The sequence below is a fragment of the Netta rufina genome (genome assembly GCF_964035555.1).
Source record: "Netta rufina genome assembly, chromosome: 5".
NCBI classification, from domain to species: Eukaryota; Metazoa; Chordata; class Aves; order Anseriformes; family Anatidae; genus Netta; species Netta rufina.
The window spans coordinates 9,760,623-9,785,924 of NC_140128.1; the positions used below are offsets into that span (position 1 = coordinate 9,760,623).

Below are 25,302 nucleotides of genomic sequence, written 5' to 3' on the forward strand. Positions count from 1 at the left end.
GTTTATTGATTAAGTCAACTTATGTTGGATATTAGAAGAAATTTCTTTACTGAAAAGGCTGTGTGGCATTGGAATAGGCTGTCTTTGGAAGTGATATAGTCACCATCTCTGGAGGTCTTCAAGAAACATGTAGATTTAAAACTCAGTAGCATGGTTTAGTGGCGGACTTCAGTACTAGGTTAAAAGATTGGAATAGATGATCTTAGAGCTCTTTTCAGACTTGAATGATTCTATGATTCAATCAGAAGCATTCTGGAGCTTCTGATTTCCAGGCCACTCTAGGATCATATCACTTCTTTAATCACAAATACTGTTCTGTATTTCCTCCTAAAATATATGCAAAATAAACAATGCCTACAATCTTTTCCTACAGTTGTTAGAACATCTAATAAGATGACAACATAAAAAATGAAAATATTTCAGATAGTTTGAATAAATTAAAAACAAACAAAAAGCATATAACTTATGCAGACTTTTCCAGTATTTATCTATGTGAAAGTGTTTGGATAGAATGCATATACTATACCTGAATGGAAATACAATCAGTATTTACATTAACCTTCACCTCTCCCACCCTCCTCTTCATCCAGCCCTCTTCTTTTCCAGTTTCAGCTCATTGCTTTTCCAAAATATACAGGCATATAAAAGCCTTGCAAAAGCCTAAAAATAACACTTGATAACTTCTCATGCAATTTTATTATCAGAAAATACTTACTAAACCTCAAGACTGAATTCTGATCATCAAACAATCTTGCCAAGGTGGTACCATCTATGCTAGGTGAATTTTAACTAGACATTAACTTCCTTTTATGAATGTCCTATTAGAGAGTCAAAAGTTTTCCTTTAGTTGGTGCACATTATGCAGACTCTCTATTCATAACTGGAGCTACACCAGATGTGGGTTCATTACTCATGTTCGGATTCTCTCTTACGAATATTGTGCAAGCCATGCTACAATTTCCCTTGTGACCCTTAAATTGAAAAAAATAAATTCAATAACGCTGTCTTAGTGCAAGAAGTACTTTCCAAGCAGCATACTTTTTTTTTTTTTCTTCATTTATAAAGTTTAGCATTTTGAAGTAGAGAAAATATGTATTTAAATGTGTCAATATTCAGGATGTGAACCTAAAGAAGAATTTTAAGTGACAACCGTCCAGAAATCATATGATATTTTTCCACATTCAGTTAAGATTACAAATATTGTCCTACAAGAATGGCACAATCGTACTTCTTTACTTGTTTCAAGTATTCATTTTTCCACATAAAGTGTTTTAAAAGTATGTATATGTGATACAGTCCCTGGGAAATATTTTAGTACTATTTCCTAGAAAGAGTTGTTCACATGCAGCTTGAAAATGAAGTCTTCATAGAAGTGCCAGTGGCTGACAAAGATCACCAAACAAATATAAGCCAACATAAAGTTGAACTGTATGTTGCCATCTTTGCTTTGAAAGAAGTGCAAGTGCAGAAAAATCATAATTCAGCAAATTAGTCTCATTGCTGTACAATCATATATATATATATATATATATATATATATACTTGTGTACTTAATCACTTTTTTTCTGCTTCTCCATTCCATCCCTTTCCCCCCTCCCGCATCATCAGCATCATCCATATTAGCTCTTTTCTCTTTTTAGTATCTAGAGGACAGTAAAATTTGTACAATGTGCATAATGAAACTACGTACATGTATACTCTATTTGTAATGCTTATATAGCAACAGATTTAGGTAGCACATGTGCTATGAGCTGCTTTCCACAAAGCAGGCGTCATGTGACTCAAGTTTAGAATAGAAAATGTTGATGTCTCTATTACGTGGAAATAAACAAAACAGAAACTTAATAAGTTTCTTATGTTCTATTATTTTATTTCCTCCGATAAAAGCTTTTCTACCCATGCAAATTAGTAAAACAAAAAGACAATAAAAACAATTAAAAGACAAAAAAAAATAAATAGCCATTCAGGACTATATTCCTATTGTAGAGATTAAGCCCAGCAGTTTCTCTACCAAACTAATGAGAAGAACCCCATTCTCATTTCAACTTGATCAGAGGAAAAATACCTATGGATAGGGTACTCCAGGATACTTCATAGGCTACAGCATCAGTCACTAATCTAAATAACATTCATTGTTTCCTGTTTTATCTTTCCACCTTTACTGTCAAGAAGTTTATTTTTAGGCTCATGCAGTGCTTTTGAATTTATACAAATATGATAAAAGCTTAGATACTATCCTTGGGTAAGTTTAGCACTCATAGCATGCTTTTGAAAAACAGCTACCCCAAGTCAAAACCAACCTTTCATTTAGATGTGGATTAAAAGAGAAAATCATCATCCACTATTTTTCATCCTCAGCTAATAAGCAGATATATGTATGGTATGAATTAAAAAACTGTATTAGAAAATAAGATGGAAATCATTATAATTCATTTTATTAGATCATTCAGTCTAAACTTATTTTTTTACACTCTTAAAATACCACAATGTTGTAAGTAAAATTAATTTCTGTGATGAAATATAGTACTTATTGCTTGATATTCTGCAGAGGCTGATCACAGTAAGTACTGAAACTTCCATCATTCCACAATTCTAATGCAAGAGTAGGATAAATACTGATACATTTCATTGCTTTCTCTGTTGAATATTTGAGTTAAATCTTAAACATATTCAATAACGGTCAAAACCTGAAACTTATTTTCAAATATCTTCTTGCATCTATTGTTGACAATTCCATGTTCCTCTTACCTCATTTTGGAGGTCACGGATCATTTTGCTTTTCCTTTCCATTTCAGTCTTCAAAAAGTTAATCTAGAAGTTTTAAAAAAATTCTGAGTAAGTTTTTGAAATGTAGGTAAACATCATCTCAAAGTTTTTTTTTTTTTTTTTTTTTTTTTGACCTTATTAATGGCTTAAAAAAATACAATTAAATCTGGCCCTAACAAATAGTGTTCTAGTATCTTAGAAAATTGTCAGTCAATCAAATTGTCACAGTCAAATAGGTCACAGTTATTACTGATAATCTATCACACACTATCATATGTACTATGAAACATATAATGAAAATAATGAAAATAAGAAAATAACTCCATAATAAGGCTTTGTACCAGTAGATATAGTATTTGTCTTTTGCAGTGAAGTCCCAGGTGATCTTAAGAAAATTAAAGATTTTAATAAAAATATTATCTGACATTGTAGTCTATAATATTTTAACCATCTAAGAACACCACATTTATAACAGCAGGTTTCTAACAGTTACTTGATTCAAATGCTATGCTACTGGCCCTAACAAGATGAAGTTCTCAATTCCCATCAGACTGATATGTGGAATAACGTGTAATTTGTTTATATAAAGTGTTTTAATTTGGTCCTTTGTCCTTTTTTATTTCAAACATTTGTCTTGGGAGGTAAAACTTTCAATCTCAGTTTATCAAAGAGTTTACAAATCAGCCGAAGTTTCTCTTAAGAATGGACTTTCCTCTGGACTTAAAGAACATAATGGGAAAAAGGAGATAGTGATTATAGGATTAAATCAACACGGTCTCTTTACTGTAAGGTATCCACAAGCATCTTCCTTCATTTTGCACAATTCTCATGCTTTTATACTCAATACCCCATTCATTATTCTCTCCACCATTGATCCAATGCTCTACCTACATTCCTGGGAAACCACAGCACATCTGCCACTGCAAGAAACTTAAGAAAAACAAAATCTCTGAAAAAAAATTACTTCAAATGTTGAGTTAGGCTACAAATAAGCTGACACGGAACAAAGTTTTGAATATGATGCAGATCAAAAATGACAGTCAATCTGTGCAATCTGTCAGTTGTTCATGTCCACACTCAAGCAGGTAGATGTCAGTAATTTAGCCATCACTGGGCTTGATATCACTCTTATCAATATCAAAAGAGAAGTTAGAGAACACTATCACTTAAGAGAGAAAAGTCAGTGGGGGGTACATGAGACTGACACACATAACAGAGCTTCTTTTTTAAGTGCTTCCCAAATGTTGTCTAAATAATTAGGTAGGTTATGGAAACACTATGTACAGATATCAGTGACTATCATGTTTTAACAGAAGATTTGGTACTTCTCTAGCGATTATGTCTGCAAATAATGAAATTTGGTCTATGTACAATGTATAATAAATAACAAGTTTTTGCACAACAATAGAAGTCATAGTCTAAGGATGAGGTCAGGATTAACTGAAAAAATAAGAAATTAACTATTCACACGATACATTTTCTGCTGTTTAAAAGATTTGTGAACTACCATTTGATGCTTACAAAAATATATTGCTCTGTTAAAGAGCGTTCTTTTTCTTCACCCTAATTCTCAAGGGAATGCTAATATTCCTTCAGAGCATATCACTTCTATCTAAATATGAATATATATGAAAAAGCAGAAAAGATATGGTAATGGACTTACTGACTGTGCTCTCTGTACATAGCCTGTAAATATAAGTTCGGTTCTTCCAGTGAAAAGATATCTATGACACCCCCAAACTGTTAATTTAACTAGCAAGTTAAACCAGTAATTTACGTTAATTGCTCCTCACATATACATGCATCTGATATCACTTTTACAGACATTTTAAATAGTTCTAACTTACACATTTTCATTAGTCAAGTAAGCTAAAACTCTAAGAACACTCTTTTTTTTCAAAGCTTTATTAAACTTTTTTTTTTTTTTTAAATTATTATTAAGCAGCATTAATTATGCAACCATTCATTTCTGCTTGCATATCACAGCAGCATTTTTAGAGCTCTTCTACTAAATCTCTAACAGCTGAAGAGCCACTTAGTCATAATGTATATTGGTAGAGAGCTATATAGGAGGGATTTATATGGCATGGCTACTAGAACTACTACAGAGATAATCTATCTATCCATTTAAGTACATCTATGTCTATAATTTCATGCTTTAAGGCAGATGAGGCTGTACCAGATTATCTGCATGATGCTTTTAGTCAGTCCCAAGGACAGGGAATAATAATTTTGCTTCAGAATCTGAAGTCATAATGTACAGTTTAGGGGCAAATTACAGTGCGCAAACTGCTTTTCAAGAACAAGTTTAAAATTTGGCTTTCAGTCTCCAAATCTTGATAGCATAATACACATTAATAAGTTTTTAAGCTCAGCTTTAACGTAAACATACACAAACTGAAAAAAAAAAAAAAAAAAAAAAACAACAAAAAAACTATGAAACTTTCTACATAGAGTCACAGAATGGGTTGGAAGCGACCCTTCAGGATCCCCTAGTTTCAACCCTGCTGCCATGAACAGGGACACCTCCCAACAGACCAAAACCCCATCCAACCTGGCTTGGAATACTTCCAGAGATGGGGCATCAACAGCTTCTCTGGGCAACCTGTTCCAGGGCCACACCACCCTCATAGGAAATAATTTATTCCTAATATCTAACCTAAATCTACCCTTATTTAAAGCTACATCTTTTCCACTTCCTACCTGCTCTTGTTTCTTGCTTGACATTCAGCTCTTTCTTAATGTTGGCTGTCTTTAATTACTATCTAGCTGTAATTATGAAAATACATAATGAAAATGGATTGGCGTTCTAAGGCTGAACTTTGCAATATTAAGCAAGGACACTGCTTCTGTCTCCTGGAGACAGACATCCAAGGTACTCAGAGCTTTGTGTGCTTCAGAGCTCATTATGTTTATTAAAGGCAGCAGCTTCCATCCAGTAGCCTTTACTCACAGCAGTCTGTGACCTTGAAACGTTCAAATTAAATTTTCCCCTATCGAAATACAGAATGCTTTAGCAGATGGCAGTGATCTAATTCTAAGAGTCAGACAATAGTTAGTTATTCACTACAGACGAAGGATGAAGGAATACCAATATAAAGTCATTACTGCACAGTCAAAGCTCAGCTGTACACTTACTCGCTTACCTCCAGACATCTTGTACAGTGTTCAGGACTAAGACCTGAACATTTAAGATAAGACTGAAATACACCAATACTTAACTACTTCAGTAATACTTCATAGCCCTAGTATACTCATTATTCATTTTCATCATCTTATTTTCAAATTACTGTAGGAATTGATTCCAAAAGCCAGAGAGAATGGATTACACTATTACATTTAAAAAAAAATAAAAAATAAAAATCCCACCTTTGGAAAAAAGTGTTTGGCAAAGTGTTAAATTCTTCTGAAAGCAAAACTAAACATACTTTTTTTTTTTTTTTGCCTATTAGAATTTCTTCAGTGAATGTAACTTTTAAGTTGTAAGCTGTATTTTAATCAAGAAACATTTTTGTCAGAGACATTTAGGACTTGGACCTGTCATAAGAACTGTTAGTGAACAAAACACATTCAGGTGAAATGGATGTCTTATCTTCTTATGAAAAGCATTGTAAGCATGAGTTGAAGATAGCTTTAAAGATTCTTGTTTGTCAGTGAATCTCTCTGAAATCCATTTTGCATGTTCTATTTGTATTTTACTACTAAGAACATCCTACTGATATCAAATTAACCATATCATTGTTTATTTTTTGTAAGTCAGGCACAATCTATTACCTAATTCTAATTTTTCATAGTGAAGACTGAGAAGCTGGAAAAAAAAGATTTTATGCTGACATATTTTGTGCTTTATTTTGACAGACTGTATGACAATTGTATTGTCAAACAAGTCCGTCACCATGTCTTTTTAAAAATTGTTACCATGATATAAAATAGCAGCAGGAACAAAATTAAAAATGCTTCATCTACCTACTGTTCTACCAGAAGGTGTGTACTACCTTAACTGTTTTTTTTTTTTTTTTTTTCTTCCCATCCTCAGTGTCATTTTCCTGTTTCATTTTTTACTTTCTCACTCATCAAGAACAGTCTATCTCATTTTGTAGACTTTGAAGTTAATGGAAAGCAGCTTTGAAATTTTTTTTTCTTACTAAAAATTAACTGTATCATCAAGAATACTAATAGTTAGTATGAAGCACAGTCAAGTGAAGAGCCCTTGTACAAAAAGTTCTCAAGAGCTTGTTAACCTAGTGCAGAGATACAGAATCACTACAAACCTATGTATTCAAGTTCAATGAAAAACTGTTCACTGTAACTTGTAAGTTACATATATGTGTCATTTGTCCTCTCTTTCTGTTAACAAAAGCTAAAACTGGTCCGTGCTCCCTAATTATATTTCTTGAAGAAGTAATTCCACCTCTCATTAACACATAATTTGACTTTATTAACTGCACTAAAACCTATTCTAAACTGCATTGGTAATTATTAAATGCATACCAAAATGCTCTATCAGCCTTCTACTAGTTGGCTAAAGAGGCCAACAGGTTATATGGGTATGTCCTATACAGACAGGACATTTTGTATATGTATTGTACACCTAAATCTGGCAGAATGCTCTTAACAAACAATTTTAGAAATGAATTTTGAGAGAAAAATCGATAGTTATGTTGTGAACTGGCTGGTAGGCAAGAGAAGCTCCTCACAACACAAAACATTCTGTAAGACTGCATTTGACCTTGAACTTTGCAACACAGGACTATTTGAAATTTTTAACTAACCCCACCACAACACTTTTCCTCTGCACATTTAATTATCCTGGATAATTAAATTAATTGAACCTAATTCTGCCATATAATTTATAGAAAATAAAAAAAAAAAGAAAAAAAAAGCATGCCCTAACATGCTTGGCTTCTCTAATCCTCAATAGTTAATAAATAAATAAATAAATAGATAACAAGCTAAACATGCACAACAAATTTCATTACATTTGTGCTATCCTTTATAACTGTTGCTGACAAATCATTTGTGCAAATGGTAGTGAAAAGTGTTGCTGTGTGTTGCACAAGATTTGGTTCTAAAGTTCAATGCATTGCTGTAACATCTTTTTTCATTTAGTTTCCTCCAACCCCTTCAATACTTTCCAGGTTATTTTTCATGTAATTTGACTGATGTAATCCTTCTAAATTCTTGCATACACTTCTGGATTTACATAATTGAGACAGTCATTACCATCACACAGATCATACGTTCCCCACCGAACATATACAAACAATTAACATACTGTAAGCATTGTATTATGTCTCCTCAAAAAGAGCAGAAAATGAATATATATATATAAACAACCATTGTTTTCTCCAGTGTTTAATGCAGAAGGCTTTGAGAAACGTACTTCCATTCTTATTTACTCAGATAAAAATCAATATGTAGTTCACCGAGTCCTGTAGAATAAAATGTGCTTAAGTTTGATTAGAAACAAGACTCACGATTCATTGAATTAGAATTAAATTCAAGCTCCCATCCTCCAGCTAGGCTTGCCTTGAAGTACCTAGACTTTCTTTCAAAGCAGTCATATTGCTTTCAAAAATACAGGAAACAGAGAAACCATCTGAACACTCTGTGACAGTAATAATATTTATTTCCATTTCTATTGCAGCTTTCATCTGAGGACCCTGAAGCACTTTTTGAATATTCATTCAGTCTCACTGTATGGGTGAGTTTCATTATGTACATCGTACCCTGTGGCATAAAGAAATAAATGTCACAAACCAAGGAGCCAGCACTGCTTTCCTTAAAATCGATGCCAGATTTAATACTCTGTTATTGGCAAGTTTTAGAATACAGCTCAAGAGTTCAGTTTCTCTAACCATCTGACAAGTCCAAGTTCATTTCTATTATCAATTCAGGAAGTGTATTTTTTTTGTGTGTGTGTGTGTGCGTGTGTGTGTTTTCATTGTTGTTATTTCGTTTGTTTGTTTGTTTGTTTTCCTGCAATGGATTTGTGCTCTTCCCAAGTTCTGTGCTGGAGGCTGAGTTTATGCAAGGCACTGTTGCTCAAGGTAAAAAGATAGCATTACATCATAGAAAAACAGAGCCAATAATCCATTCACTACAGCTGAGATTTATTTAACACAGGAGGATTAATTTTCAATATCAAAATCCAATATAGAGACTCAAAAAAAAACAAAAAAAAGTTTTCCACTCTTAATTTGTAGGGCTAGAATTTGCTCTGCCACCAAAGTGTCAGTGCATCTGGAAAAGACAACTTTGGAAAAGCATGTTTTACATACTTATCAGAGAGGATTAAGTTCTAATTTCTTATTTCAGGACAATATATCTTGCCTTAGTTAAAAATCTTAAAAGAAGCACAGATTTATATACAATATATAGAGAGATTTATACACAATATATATATATATATTATAATATATATATAATTGTATATATAATATATACATATATATTATATATGTATATATAATATATATACATATATTATTATATATATTATTAATATATATATATTATGTATATACACATGCATATAGTCTTCCCTGATTACCAAGAAAGATCCAAGATGCTCTTTTCAAGGTTCAATTCAGCATTCGGTTTACTGATTTTCTCCTGATCAAGAACAGAGGGGGGATTTTTTCTCTGTAGAAGCCTACAAGTGTCAGCAATCCAGTAATTATATGTTGTGGGGCATGAAGGAACAGGTAAAACAGTATCTTTACCCTTCTGACTTCCAAGCATAAAAGGGGGGGGAGGGTAGCCACTTTCAATAATTATCTCAACTGAAAAAACCTGCAAGAGAAATACTTACCTCAAAATCTACCTTCTTTCTAATTAGAAGGGAGCATGTAAAACTATTATATATTATAAACACATACTATATATTTAAAACCAAAATACAGCATGACCCATATAAATGACAATCCAAAACTATATGGAAATTCAGGTTAAGCATTGATGTTATAAATGCTTAACTCTATAGTGAAGGACTTGCATGTGCCTTCCCAGCTGTAGCATCTATGGCAGGTCCTTGTTGCATCCCAACTGCATATCAAAAGGTACATTACACAAAACTCCAGATCCTAGTGTCTACTAGGAACTCATATCCTACTTGCATGAGCCTGAAAATGGGAGTTGTGCTTTCGATCCAGCTGCCTTAAACTAAGAATCCAAAGTATGCCACTTTACATCTAACATGTAGACCTCATATGACTACCCACCCTGGGTCAATTACTGAACTGGACCAAAGATCTCTTTTTCAAGTAAAAACATTGTAGGCCTATCCATTAGCTTCAGTGGGAGTATCATTAGTTCTTAAATAATTAAATAATTAAAATAATAAATTCATATCTTGTTCACCAAGGACATAAAGCCCCATAGAAAACAAATTAAGGCGAAGGAAGGAATTTTTAAATATTTGTTAAATTATTTAATTCTGTTCAAACCTGTCCTGGTTAAACCACGACACACCGCTGTTTCATGAGCCCGAAAGCCAGTAAAATATTACCAAATAAATTAGCAATTATACAATATGAAACTAAAAATAGCTCTAGAAAACCTTCTAGCAGCTTGTTTGTAGGCCCAGAACAAGAATCACAGAACACGATGTCTGAAGGAACATCTGGAAGTTACTTAGTCAACTTATGCTTGGTGATCTTGATGTTATAGCAATACTACTGATGAACCTAACAATATTCACCTACTTATAGGTAAGCATTAAGCAAAGATAGTTTTTATTTTTTTCCCATGATAGCAAAGTCTGGCTACTTACATGTATGTCCCATAGCATTACAGTGCTATACACAAATCCAACTAATCCTACTATTTATGTATTATGCTTATGAATTATCATGCTTATGAATTAAAGCACGAAATCTTAATGGGACTTACTACCTCAGTGTAGTGAGGATTATATCTACTGTGGTCAAAATCAAACTTTCTGCTGTTTATTTTCTTGCTGAAAATCTGTAGCAATTCAAAAAAAATCAACGACTGTATGACAACATAAATTGGTATAGATGAGACATGAAGGTCCATAAAGGTAACCTCATAAGTGTAAGGACTTAGTTCCAAACCTCTGAGAGGAGGTACATGCACCTAAATCCTACAGAAATTAGTGAAGATGAATATCTTAGGGTTTGACTTTCACCACATCCTTTCTTCTGAAGCTTATAGAGTACTAACATACTTGAAACATAAGATATTTTTTTTTAATTTTTTAATGTGCAAACATATTTGAGATTACAACAAACTCTTGAGGCAGGAGGTTTAAAAAAGACAGAAGAAAGAAATAACGGAAGAGGGACAGGGAATCACTCACGGTAGCTTGCTGCTTTTCTGCTTTCTCAGCTGCCTCATTAAGCTGCTTTTGAAAGGCCTCCTGGAGAGACTTCATTTCTTCCCTAGTTTGTTGAAAAGACAGAACACAAACTTCATCACAATTATCCATTAAGAAATTATTCACTTTCAAGAAAAGACACCTTTAATTATTCAGAGTAATGGACAGATGTGCTGTATCTACAGGTGTTGCTAATAACACTACAATGACCCCATGAACTGTAATACCAATGCAAGACAAATTAGCTACGATGGAAACTGTCTACACCTTTCACATCTACCAAGCAGCACGCTGTGCAAAACATCTGCCACTGCATAATTTCTAGCAAGAGATTGGCACAATAAGAGCAAGAAAAGCAGGATACTAAAAATACACTGAACTGGCACCACACTAATATCAACAACTTGTTAAAAAAAGTAATAAAAAAAATACTCTGATATAATTCAGCTTTCACTTGGCTCTTTCTAGAGAGAAACAAGAGGAAATTCAGTAGAAGATTCTGGCATACAACTGAACAAGAGAAAAAAATAACTGTTTGGACTGTTTATTTGAATCAAAAAAGCTTTGAATTACTGATTTAATCAGAAAATGTCTCCAAAGATGATTGCAGCAAGCTGAGATCCTCTGCTGGCCATCTCTTTGTACCTACATGACACATTTTGGAGCTGTTACAAAGTACCAGAGTGACATATTTCCAAACAGCTGCAGAGCATTATCAGTGCTGCTGCTTGCATGGATAAACCTCCAGGAATATTGACCAACATAGAACTGGGTTTATATAACATAGAACTGGTTTTATATACAGCTGATAATTAAACCCAATGAAAAGTAAATTGGAGTGGAAGGCTTCAGACAAGAACAGAATTTGTGAGCTGCTGTTTCTTAGCTGACACCTCTATTACTTTTGCAATTTTGGGAAGGTTGGTACAAACAGATTTGATTGAGATAGTGACTGAGCAGCATGAAACCAATGTATCATCAGCACAGTACAGCTCTGTTTATTGTATAAACAGATGTGATCATTCCAAAATGTTGATGGTGTACAACAATAACAAGACTGGAGACACCGTAGTAAGTGACCAAATTTTACTTGCAACTTGAGAAGTACTGAAGAGCTCACACAAAAGGAATGAAAAAAATTCTAGTGTGAAGTCAGCAGAGCTAGCACAGGCCAAGATTTTAGCACTCCAAACTTTACTGTATCATCCATCACCACAGGAAATAATCAAAGCAGTGCCCACAGACCAGACAGAGCTCACATTTGTCCAAACCAAGTTGATCGTAAGATTAATATTGTAATATATTTTGGATTGTGATTCAAATACAGCACATTTAAGTGGAACCCTATGTTCACTGTTCTTGACTTACTGCAGAAGTTTTGCCTGAGTTTCTTGGCAAATAAACTGTGACCATTTGTTAAATTCTGTGAGGGGGATTCCTTTGAACATTGTTAACAGTTGCTTCTTATATTGGACTTCCATAGCTCTCATAGTAAAGTACAGTGAGCTTGTAAACAGTTTTCAAGTACCCACAATAGTTCCAAGGCATTTTCTTGAAGCATATATTAAAAGCCTTTTCTTTACTGTAGGTGAGTGAGGGTTGCTCAGTAGCATCCTGCATGTTGCACTGATTCCCAGTCTGTCTCTGGGAATTGCTGCTGCGCAGTGGTATACTCAGTAGTTGATACCCTTAGAAGCACAAGTCCACATTTCCTTTTGGATGGACTTAGGGACCAAGGGGAGATTTAAGACAGTTATTACGAAAATAACTTGGAGTATATGACTAATGTATTCAGTTTTCCCTTAGCCCACTGGATTTTCCTATCAGCAACTCAGAACATCTATTCACTGAGTAGTCTTAATACTTGTAAATAAATTAATGTCACTACTTTATAAGAGTTGCACAACAGTCAAACCACTGCAAAAACACAATTATGTATGAAGGATAGAGCCCATGGCAAGGGCAGCTATGGTGCTGAGAAATATACCTTTCAGTTGTATCAAAGTCATATAAGTGTTTAAATAAGATAATAGCTGAGCTAAATGTATTAATCATTTAATAGATTCATCTGGAATATCTGAAAGATTCTGATGTATGTGATCCTTCTCCATGGAAGTAAAAATACAAAGTTCTGTGGTATTTCATTATGGCTTCAATTTGTTTTGTATTGAAGAACTGAAGGTTACTTCTGAAGTAACTGAAGGTTACTTGTACTACAAGCCTTCTATACAACAGTGTAATTTTGTATGTACTTCTACTAAATGCAGTATCAGCAAAAAAAGGAATAAAGAATTTAAGTATTGCATTTCTATCAATGAAGGCAGTAGGCACTGTACTTCATTAAGTTTTTAATATATGTCTTTCTCTCTAGACATTGAGAAACATTGTTTCAGATGAAGTGACAGCTCTCTATATTAGTTATGTTTGAATTCCAATATTTAAGAGAATTAGGTCACAGAGTGCTGAGAAATAACAGTACTAACAAATAGAAAGTGTCATGTAGAAGGGTCAAAACCCTTTTCATTAGCAGATATCTCACTGTAGCATTTATGCCTATTAAGCATTAATGCCTTTTCCTCGTATATGTCCAATATCAGCTTATATGTTATTTGTTTTCAAAATTTCCCAGAATAACATTCCTTGCTTCTATTTTACTGTTACTCTTGTGATCAGCAGCACCCAGACTACATTAGCGTCTATAATTTAAGGCAGAAAGACAGATGGCCTTCGTAATCTTACATCTTTTTGTCTAGAAAGGAAAGAAAAGGAAGAAGGTGTGTCCTACCTTTGCTTTTGGCCCAATTCCAGAAGTTTCTGCACATCACCTCTGGCTGATGCTTCATCACTTTTCAGAGACTGGTAACAAAGCAAGAAACAAATTACCAAAGAGATCTTGAATGCTTTTCATTTGTGAAATGATTAATTGGGACCTCTTTCATAAAACATTCCCAGTGAATTACAGGTATTAATGAGACAAGGTTACAAAAGGAGAAATAGCCTGACTTTTCAGCCTAACTCAGCACTGCTAACTGAACACCTGTTGTGTCTCAAGTATTAGGTGAGAAATGATCACATAATATAAGTTTAGAAGCCAACAAAAAAAAACCATTAAGAAGGCAAGACAAATACTAGTGTGAGTACAAAATATAACACCAGAGACCTCTTTGCATCTCTGAAGCATTAAGTCTAAAATACCTCACTGTATAATTTTGCTGAGTACTACCTTCAACTTTGCTGCATTAAAAAATCCCATTCTAAAATAAAGTAGCTTCATGGTGAATCACATTTCTATAACAAATAAGAAAAAAAAAAAGTACAATAAAAGAAGGATTGGTAAAGTACTTAAGGCAGCAAGGGACAAGGGAGGGGGAGTAAGAAAATGTTCTATAAGTAACAGTTCACGTTAATTAGAACCAGAGAAATCTTGTAAGATGATATAACACAATAATGTACTATAGTATATTACTGACACACAGTACCCATTTTTTCTGTGAACAGACAGCAGGATGCTACACCATACATTTTTTCCCAGCAAGCTTATACCAGGTAAATATTATAAATATTATAAACATTATAAAGGTAAATATGCAATGTCAGAAAAATACCATCCATTAAAAAGGCATGTAATACAGGGAAAAATCTCAACTTAAAGGGAGCCTGAATGTTTTCACTAGACCAGCACACCGTATCAGTCAAAGACAAACAAGCTCTTGAGTTTGTACTGAAATCTGGTGATTTCAGTACTTTGGATCCAGAGCAGGATCTTTACTCTACTTTTCACTCTGATGTGCTGATTTGACTGTGAACTTAATCTGACTATTGTCCTTTCAGTTTATGTACAATACCCCCAAAATCTCCCAGGTTAAATGCAGAAGTGTCTCAGCTCTAGTTGGCTGACTGCCAGCTCATCTAATACAATTTATCAGTTGAACTTGTAAAGTAATCCCCTGCAGTAAATCCAGTGACTCTGCGTAGATGGCATATCAGCAAGGTAAAGTCAGCAGCTACACTAGGCTGTGTATATGCAATTTGTCAGCAAAGATGCAGCCTACAACAGTAAAGGAAATCCCTTCCTAGTAGCTGCCAGGGTAAATGTGCAGGGTAAGCCCACTAAGACAGCTTATTCTGGTTCTGTTCCTCTTTTTGTTCTACTGTACTATATTTTATTTTATTTACTGAGTCAGAGCGATTTCAGATTCATTCAGATTGCATTTTCCTTGAAAATATCCATTTTAATTTCAGTGCAAATCAACAAAATTATTATTTGCATATAAAGATCAACAACAACAAATTTTTCAAGTAAATACGGCAATCCTATGTTACAAAAACCCAGACGTAACCTAACCTGGAGGTTTACTTTAATTCCCTCAAGTTCTTTAGAAGTCTTCAACAATTGACGAAGGATATTGCTCCTTTCCTTAAAGACTTCCTTCAGCTGTCTCTCCAGTTCTTCATAGCCCTGTCTAACACAGAAAACAAAAGCATGAGATCCTCTTGCAACATTCCTCAATGTATTTGAAAACAGTCTTAGTTCATCCAAATTTAATTAACTCCAGCAAGATCCCAAACTGGTATGTTGGGAAAGTCCCCCCCTCCACCTACCCTTATAACAACTTGCCTTCTCCCAATTTAGATAAACAGATGCATTAAATGTTAACCTCATGTGCTGCATCTGAATATATAAACCAGACCAAAACACTGGCATTGTGTATTGTTTGTGTTGAAAAAGAGAAAGAAAGGATGTGTTTAACAGGAATGATGGCATAGTGTGAGATTTTTCTTGTTTTGAAAGATATTCCACACACGAAGCCAAGCAAAACTTTCACAGTATGAAGCTTCATGACACCCAGTAATTTGGGGAAAGAATGATTCAGTGCTGTCTGAACTTTGTAAAGACAATTTCATATAAAAATTTTCCCCGACTGAAACCTCCCTGCAGTACAAACTAGAATCAAAAATATGCTAAGAGGAATAAAACTTAAATATGAATTAATTAGTAAGTCAAAATATTTCGCCTATTCCTTTTTAAAATGGTAATTTTTATTTAGAAAGTAATTATAGTTTTTAAAGTTTTCTGTAAAATCCCCAGTGAAATCCATCTGATAAATTGGTTTAGGTTCAATGAAATACGGATCCAACCCTCACATGCCATTTCATTTAAAAAGCAGACATCTCAGATAATTATAAAACAACTTTTTTTTTTTTTTTTTTTTTCATTTAAAACCACAGTTTTGAAGAAGACTGATGAGTAAACATCCATTCCTTGTACAAGTGCAGTAGGAAGTCTTTTTTTCCACTGACCTTGCAGTAACTCTACTTGCAAGTAATTCTTAGTGTCTCTAAGAAAGAAGGGGAACGAAGAACCTCAACTCTGCAACACTGGTGCTATTTTCTGATCAGACCTAGGATCTTGAAGTTAAATGGTGATCTTAACATTCTTTTAATGGATTTTGAGTATACTCTTAAGCAGCGCAAGTCACTAATATGCTACCTAATCACCATAGATATCTTCCTTTTATCGCAAAGTATCTTTACTTTATATAGAAGTTTTAAGTTTGACCAATAATTATATTCTGCTCACACTGCCAGAATGTGGCAGATCAAAAAGCATGGAGCTGTTTGAGTTTGCATTTTTCTAATGACACACAAATATCTCCACTTTCTCACTGCTGCAAAAATAAGAACAGGGATGTTTTGGCCTGCAGCGTAATATCCAATACTTTCAGTGAAGATCATCAGCACACACTAGGTTGAATTTTTCATTTTTCAGTAGAAGTTTTATTTTAGAGGACAGCTGAAGAAGAAGAGAGGAGAGAGGGCTTTCCCCACCCCCCAGTAACAAAATATCTTAAGTTTTCCCAGGATGGAAAAACACAAACTAAAACGTAATGCTTCCTTTACCTGATAAATAAAGTACTCAGCTTTCAGCAAGTTATTTTGTCCTCTTGATATGTTTTGCTTTTCCTCTCAATTTGTGAATGAACTTTATTAGAAGAAATGGTGGTTTCATATCATTTCTGTTCTGTTCATCTACCACATAAAAGGAAAAATTGGAAATATTGTTGGGGAATAAGAAGTGCCTCTGAGAACAGCTTTATGAACACTTAGGGCAAAGTCCATGCAAGGAGATTATGTCAGGACTCGATTACTTGTAACCTATATAGTAACTCAACAGCAGTCAATCTGGTTGTCCTTGATATATAATTACTAATGTTATCAGAAGTATGTGATCAAACACAAGTCAGTCATGTCACAGGTTTACAAGGAAAATCCATATTCCAAGAATTTGAACCTGCCACAATTCAGCATTATTTACAACCCACATTTTGCTTCAGATGTTTCTCTCAAGTTGCATGACAACCTACTGTTACGTTACTAAACTTTACTTTTACTGAACTAAATCTAGCCAATAATAGAACTCTTGATAACCTTTTAGTTGTTACATGCAACAAATATAAAATCTCCTGCATTAAGCTTTATGAACACCTACAGCTTTTGTCACCACCCCAGCTATATGTGATTTTTAATGAGGCATACATCACAGTAAATGAGCTGGCTCACCTCGGTGCCAGGAACAATATTAAGTGTAATCAGCCTGACAAGCTTCAGAGAATACTCCTATTTTAATTTGATAATGAACAGAGGTCAAGCACAGATTTCCTCCTGCTAAAATGGTCAGGTAGTTTCAGTATGGTCACCATTTCCATTCTTCTTTAAGAAGCACAAAACATGTATTAGCCTTTTGCCACTAAAATGTCATGCTTTTGTTTAAAGTGAAACCCTGCATTAAAAAAACAACCAGGTGGTAACACTGTCTTAAATAATCACTTCAAATTAAAGCCCTGTCCAGGACTTTAAATTGCTTGTTCTTTGACAATTGCTAAAGAATTGTTAATTTAATTGTTCCTTAAATTGTTGACAATATTACTCCTGATATCAATCTTTGGCTTTTAGCACTGTGTCCATGGACAGTGTTCATGTATCTGATGACAGTAAAATTCAACTTTGCACATGGCTATTTATAATACAACTGCAATTTCTACATTGAAAAGTTAGGTCATTTAGACCAACCAAGAGCAATTTAAGTGAAAAATAAAATTAAAAAAAAAAAAAAAAGGTGAATTCGTCAATACAAAATAGTATTTTGTATTTATATGGTATACTATATTTTGAGTCATGAATCACTTAGATTATTCAACTACTCAAGGACTCTCATTATTTCAAAAAATTAAATATATCTTCACTTTTGCACTTTAATAAAAAAAAGTATTCCCAGGACTGAGTTTAAGCAAAGATAAAACAAAGACTTAAGCAATCAATTGTTTTTCTTATTCCTCCCTTCTTGAATTATGAGTAACTGAAATTCAGTCTCCCTCTCATTTGATGAACTCTCTTTGTCTTACACACATATGCAGTATAATTTTAAATATGGACAGACAGACAATTCTAGAAGTCACTTTTCCACAACAGCATATCCATATCCTGTAGCTGTGCTGTTATTTTCTGAAATTCATATTAAAAAATGAATTGTTCCCATCATGACAAAGTAGCAGTATTTGTTATGTGAAATCCTCTAAATCACAAGCTAAGAAGTCCATAAATATAAGAAATACAGAATTTGGTTCTGACAAATATCAAACTCCTCTGAATGTGATTAACAAGATAGTTATTTAATTAAAAAAAAAACAAACAAAAAAAAGTCATAAGACGTAAAGCAATTCGACCAGACTTAAACAGAGTAATTCCTCTGATTTGTATAGAAGGGAAATCTAAGCTCTATCTAGGTATCTGAATCATACAGCTCTTTAAGAAGAATGCCATCATCCCTCATCATTGAGGAGAAAGAAAAATAAGTAAAATTATGAGGCTTATAGGCAAATGTTCAGACTTGATGAGGTGTTATGGGAGTGTGAAGAGAGAATGGATTCTTGCAACCAGAAAAACAAGCTCTCAACTGAATGATAGGCTTATGCCCAACTTGGGTGCCAGGACAGATTGGGAAGAAGTTGACTCAATCAGTGTGGCTCCATAGTATGCCATAAACACTGCAAAATTCCAGCAAATTTCAGAAACCGTCCAAACTTAAAAACTGTCTGAGTTTTGTACTTCTTTTGCAGTAAACTACACATGGGGAAAATAAGTTTAAACCTATTTCTAGGAGCTTCACTAGTTAATTATACAGAGATTAAATCTGTTCTCTGAGTAGTAGGTTACACCAGTTACATCATTCTGCAAAATTGTCATTATCAGCATACTTACCTAAGACTAGAACAAATATTAAACATTTTATTAAGAATATGTTTTTTAAAATGTATATTATAAAACAGAATAATTTAGAAATACTTTGCATGTTAAGGTAATCTGCAATACTGTAATGGCAAGCTGTTTCGCATATATATCACCAGACTATTGACGTAGTGTCAGTGTAAATCCCGATATCATTTGTTTTCAGTGAATAACATTCCCTTATAGTTCTAAGCTTAGTCAGCTGTTTTGACTCTTCTATTACTCTTACTGACACAACTGAATGTATCATAGAAAACATTTCAATGGATTCTAAGTTTTAGCATGCAAGAGACTAATGTGTAGCAACTCCACCTTTCCATCACTCCATGTCTGACTGTTATTTCCTTAAACATCAGAAGTGCAGCTTTTAGTCTTCAAAATATGTATCAAGTTTCTCACTGAATATTAGATAGAATAGCAGGACAAAGGAAAATTGATTTTGTTTTCTGACTGTTTACAAAGCTTTTCTTTGAAATGACAACTTTTATACAGATTTCAATTACTTATGGTACACAAGCTTTCATTGCAGTCAGAGACATTTAAAACAACTGTAAACCTCCAGTTTAAGACAAGAAACTTAGATGGATGCATCTTTCAGCAAATCCGTTGTCACATATTCTTATTCACTTGTAATCTGTTGTCACTTATAAAAGACGCTTTCTCTATTTTTCATTTTTCTGCTCTACTTACAATTAACAGTTGACGACATCCTACTGTAAATTCAAATAAAGTGAGGTAAGATTATGAAAAGGACACAGCTCTAATGTGTTAGGCATTTTTGTTTGTTTTAAAGCACCGATAGTTCTGAAAATAGTAGACTGCATTCTTTTCCATGCATCATAAACAACAATATTGTTTACAAAGTACACTTGCCAAGTGCAGGATGGCCCAGGTGTTTCTAAAACAATCACTTAAGAGAGATTCTTGAGGGCAGATGGGTATACGTGGATGCAGTTTGTATTCAAGTGAGAAAGACTCATCACAATTCTGAATCAACATACCTGGAAGTTGAAGATAAGGATCTCTAAATTTGTAAAAATAAGCAAAATTGAGATGGAAATCACTGTTAATGATAACAGGACACCACACTTGCTTTTTCGCTTCATAAATGAGTATTTTTGATATAGCAATTCAGTGTGAGGGAAGTCATTATTAGCCAACAAACAAAATCATCCAGTTACCTAAATGAAGTAGGCAATATGTACTATATCTATAATATATATTATAGATATAATACCGTCTAGACTCAGTTATTATATTATAGTATATTATAGTATATTGATATTATAATATTATATTAATATTATAATATAATAATAGTTAATAAAAATAATAAAAGTATATTAATATTATAATATTATACTATAATAATATTATAGTATATTAATCTGATGTCAGTCAATTATGAATGAAAATGACAATTGGAAAACAAAATCCCATAAGCTTTAAAATGAACAGTAGATAAGTCCTTGCTGAAATCCAGTCTTTGTCAGATACAAAAATTCTCCGCACTCAAATAGTATCTATGTTATATGTTTTGTATTTGGGAATTATCTGAACATTGTGTTTGAAACTGAGAAAATAAATTAAACGAAACCAAAAAGTTGTGGATTTAGGGAAAGCCAAGGCAAATTATTTATCTGACCTCCATAGTTTGTGCATCAAAATATTTGGTTGGAATATTTCACCCCACCTACTAAGACTAATAAATAAGCATGTGGTCCAGGCTTGTTTTATTAGCAGTTCCAATAAAAACCACTTTGTCAATACTTACATGACTACTAAGCATGCACTGATTGTAAAACAAAACAAAACAAAAATAACCTCGCATCTTTTTGGCAGACTCTTGACTCTGTAGAATCCATGACCCACCAGGGAAAACATGCAAATGTCGGTTCCCGTCAGTGACTAATGATACCGAAGGAGAACTTCTGAAAACTTGTAGTTGGCTTAGATACATGGCCACAAGAAACGAAACAACAAGTTGACCTGTCCTGTGTAACTTCATTAAAACAAACAAACAAACACACTTCTATTGATCTACTGAAAACTGCTTAGACCACAAAAGTAGAGTAAACTTCATGAAGGACTGTATAGAACCCTGTGACTACATGCTAAAGAAGTGTTCCCCTTCCAAACATAGAAAGGTGGACCAAGCCTTTTTTTCTTTAATCCAACATTCAGCAGGCACTTTACCTATAGCAATGAATCTTTACTGAATCCATAAATCCATACTGATATAAAATGGAACAGACACTTAAATCTTCTCTAAGTTATCAAACTCACTACAACTGTTCAAGTACAGACTGTATAACTATAGACTTGTCTACTGCATGTGAACTGATACTTTTCATATCAGTTCTACATGGTTTAGTCTGTAATAGAAAAAACATTCATTCAAAAAACATTCTCTTCTGGATAGTTAACATAATTATGTTTCAGTTCTGATATTCTTCATCATTTTTATCTATAATATTTCCTCTGCTCAGATTTCCTGCTGCAAATTTAAAACTTTTGACTATGACCTCAATGTTACTACCCTTCAATTCAGTACTCTTGTAGTATTCTCAAGAGATAATGAACAATGTTTTCTTCCAACATCTCTGACAATAGTCAGGCTAGCATTTCTGTCACAGCTAGCTATATAATTTCTTCTCTTGCTTGGTTTAGAATTTTACATTTAGTTCTGCTGTTAATAAAAATAGACTTAGCAGCATATTGACATCTATAGGAAACCTCCCACTCTTTTTCTGTCTAAGCTGTTATCTCAATAAAGATAAAATTTAGATAATACTATGTCACTTAGCAAAAAAGTCAATGTGGATAGTATGAAAATCTGTTTCACTGTTCAGCAACTTAGTTTAGAAAAGGTCACCGGTCATCTCTAATCAGATGACAGTTCTAGAAATCAAAGTTCTAAAACTTATATATATATATTTTTTAATAACAGAGGCAACAAGATGAGAAATTAGTCACAGATCATTTGATTCTACATACACAAGTCCGTATATACACACTCCAAGACACATACAATTGTAAACATACACAAGACCTATGGCTATCATGGATAATTATTTCTAGACAGACACATGTCTCAAGGAATATTTGCTTTAAATGCAAGCTGGAATCCTATAATCATACCAAGATGTGTTATGATCACCAAGCAGTATTTTCTTCAGATCTGGATTTACCAAAGTCCATTCAACATTTGCGCTGGCTGTACAAAGGCTAGCAACACAGTACAAGGTTAACTAATTTGAATCAATTTTATCCACTCAATTTTTAAAACTAAACATGACTTGTCTTAATGTTGAGCTACCCGCTTGGTATCACATGTCATTTGCCTGCACTCAGTAAGTGAAGACTTCTAAAAGAGATGGAAAGCACCTCTTTGCTCAAACAGATATTCACAGGATGCACAGAAAAGGTTTTAAATTGAAAGAGGGGAGATTAGAGGTTAGGAGGAAGTTCTTCACTCAGAGGGTGGTGAGGCACTGGAACAGGTTGCCCAGAGAGGTTGTGGACGCCCTATCCCTGGAGGCATTCAAGACCAGGTTAGATGAGCAACCTGATCTAGTGGGTGGTGTCCCTGCTTATGGCAAGGGTGTTGGAACTAGGTCATCTTCCAACCCAAGCCATTCTATGATTTTGTTTTTGTTGCTTCATTAGTTTTGTTTTTAATCTATCTGATAGATAATTATACCCAAGAAACACTCCACAAAACACTTCAGGAGGCTTCTTTCCTGAAGGAATAAGAGTAAGAATATTCTGTTCTATTTATCTAAAGATTTGTTTTACAGAATCTGTCATGAAATGAAAAAAAAAAGTTAACTATCTCCTTGTAATGCGTAAGTTACCTGCTCAGCAATTCTGCCAGCAGTTCTGTCCTTGTACCTGCTCTTCACCCTGTTAACAGCAGCACCAGAACAATAAACAGAAGAGACAGAAACAATTGTATAGTTCATTTTCTACCAGAAAGGACAACTTTGATCAATTTAACATTAAATTTGTCTTTATGGTATCCAGCCACTTTTAACTTTGTTCAGTCCACAGTGAAAACAGTTTTTCTCAAAATAATATATCCTTTGAGCTTGCACTAAACAGAGGACTGCGTGTTCTGCAATGCTGTTGATTTGGAGTACTTGAAACATTATTTCAAGATCCCTAATATATTCAAAGAGAGTTTTTTAAAATGTTGCTTTTTTCTTCATATTGGCACAGCAATGATGCAGTCACACATCCATGATACCTGTTTCATTTGCAATTGATTTATTGCAAATTATTCGCCACTTCTTGAACAGCGTCCTCAATAAACTTCAAACACTTGCTTAAAATATGCACACAACCTAATTATGTATTTAATTGCTGTTCTGTATAAACATCCATGTTCTTATAAATCTTTACTTAAGGGGACCTCTATTGCATTGAGAACTATTGAACTTGTTGCTGATATAGCACACATTTGTTTGGAATTGAATTGTTTAGATATGATACAGTTCTATTTCTAATACAATATAAATTCCAAAAAGCATTTCTTGTTAGGGTCATATATTGGCCAAACAATCAAAACTGTTATCTTGACTTTAGCCATGATGTTACTTTACTGATTTTCAACATGATGCGATCATCAGGTTCTCTTTCTTTTCCAATAGGGCAAGTAAAGAGAAAGGAAAGGCGATTCAAATACTGCGGTACCTGTTAAGCATCAAGGTACAGTACCATAGGAATGATCATGGGTTGCATAAAATGTAACAGGATTAAAAAAGTCAGAGTGCCAAAGAAGACATAGAAGCAGCACAAAATAAATATGAAATTCTGAGCAGCAGGCTGAAATCTAAACAAAAGACAAATACCTGAGCAGCTTAAAAGTACTAAGAAGTCCTTGATAGCAATTGGGAGAGCTAAGCAAACAACTAAGCAAGCAACTAAGGACCGCTGCTGTCTCTGACTCCTAAACAACAAAATTCTGAGAGGTCTGTTTTCAGCAGAAGTTATGTGAGGGAAACCTGGAATAACTAAGTCTAAAACTAGTGAACACAAATTATCAGGAACAAAAAATTCTACCCAGAAAGCTAAGAACTGGCAATTTCAAAAACATGTCAACTTCTGAAACATGAAAAAGAGAAATGCTGAAAATAAATAAATAAGTTATTTAAATAGATTTTAAAGAATTATAAATGCAAAATAAATGAAAAGTATTTCTGTATCTAACATTTGCCAAAATATTGCAAATTTATATGTCAGAGGTATAATCCTCTCTAATCCAGGCATAGAAATCTATCCAGAAAAAGGTACATGCAAAAAACATTGCCTTGTCTACTTTGTGGTTTTCCTTGTAAAAGATATATAGAGCAATGTATATTAATTCATTACTCCTTTTTCTTGTACAGTGCTCCTTTCTTATTCCACTCAAAAATTTACCGAATCAGAAGTTGCACAAAAAGAAAAGTGATACGGAAGTTAAGTAACTGATATTGCCATTGGACTGATATTGATTTTTCCCTTTATCAAGACTGTACACAATTAGTCTTCACATAGTTAAGCTTAATAAAATATGTACTTAATAAAATCTGTGTGTAATATTTATAGCTTGGCAATTCATCAGTAATAGATCTGAAATAACAGAATAATGTGTGAATCGATAGACTCCAAAAAATGACACAATAGAACGAAACAGCAAAACAGATATGTTTTCATTCTTTACTTTAGGTTTACTTCATGTATTTTCTCCTAAGACAGATTTTATATTTCCAAAAATCCGGGTAAAATTTTTTTTTCTTCATGATGGAAATTCTAGGTTAGTGGAAACTATTAATTACCATGTCATCCATCCATTCTGAAACTCACGTTACTGGTTTGTAGGTGAGATTCGGAGCACTCCTTAAATCAAGTCTTTTATGGTTTTCCCT

The 25,302-nt window shown here is 33.7% G+C and overlaps 1 protein-coding gene across 1 annotated transcript in view; it reads right to left on the reverse strand.

Moving 5' to 3' along the window:
* The window catches only part of LUZP2 (leucine zipper protein 2), a gene marked incomplete at both ends in the record, with an annotated part of 183,765 nt that overhangs the window by 87,243 nt on the left and 71,220 nt on the right, over nucleotides 1-25,302 (reverse strand). Inside the window, 4 exons of the mRNA XM_084287250.1 lie at nucleotides 2,749-2,811; nucleotides 11,090-11,171; nucleotides 13,893-13,963; nucleotides 15,453-15,570. Coding sequence (XP_084143376.1) covers nucleotides 2,749-2,811; nucleotides 11,090-11,171; nucleotides 13,893-13,963; nucleotides 15,453-15,570 — 334 coding nt within the window. The remainder of the gene's footprint in view (nucleotides 1-2,748; nucleotides 2,812-11,089; nucleotides 11,172-13,892; nucleotides 13,964-15,452; nucleotides 15,571-25,302) is intronic.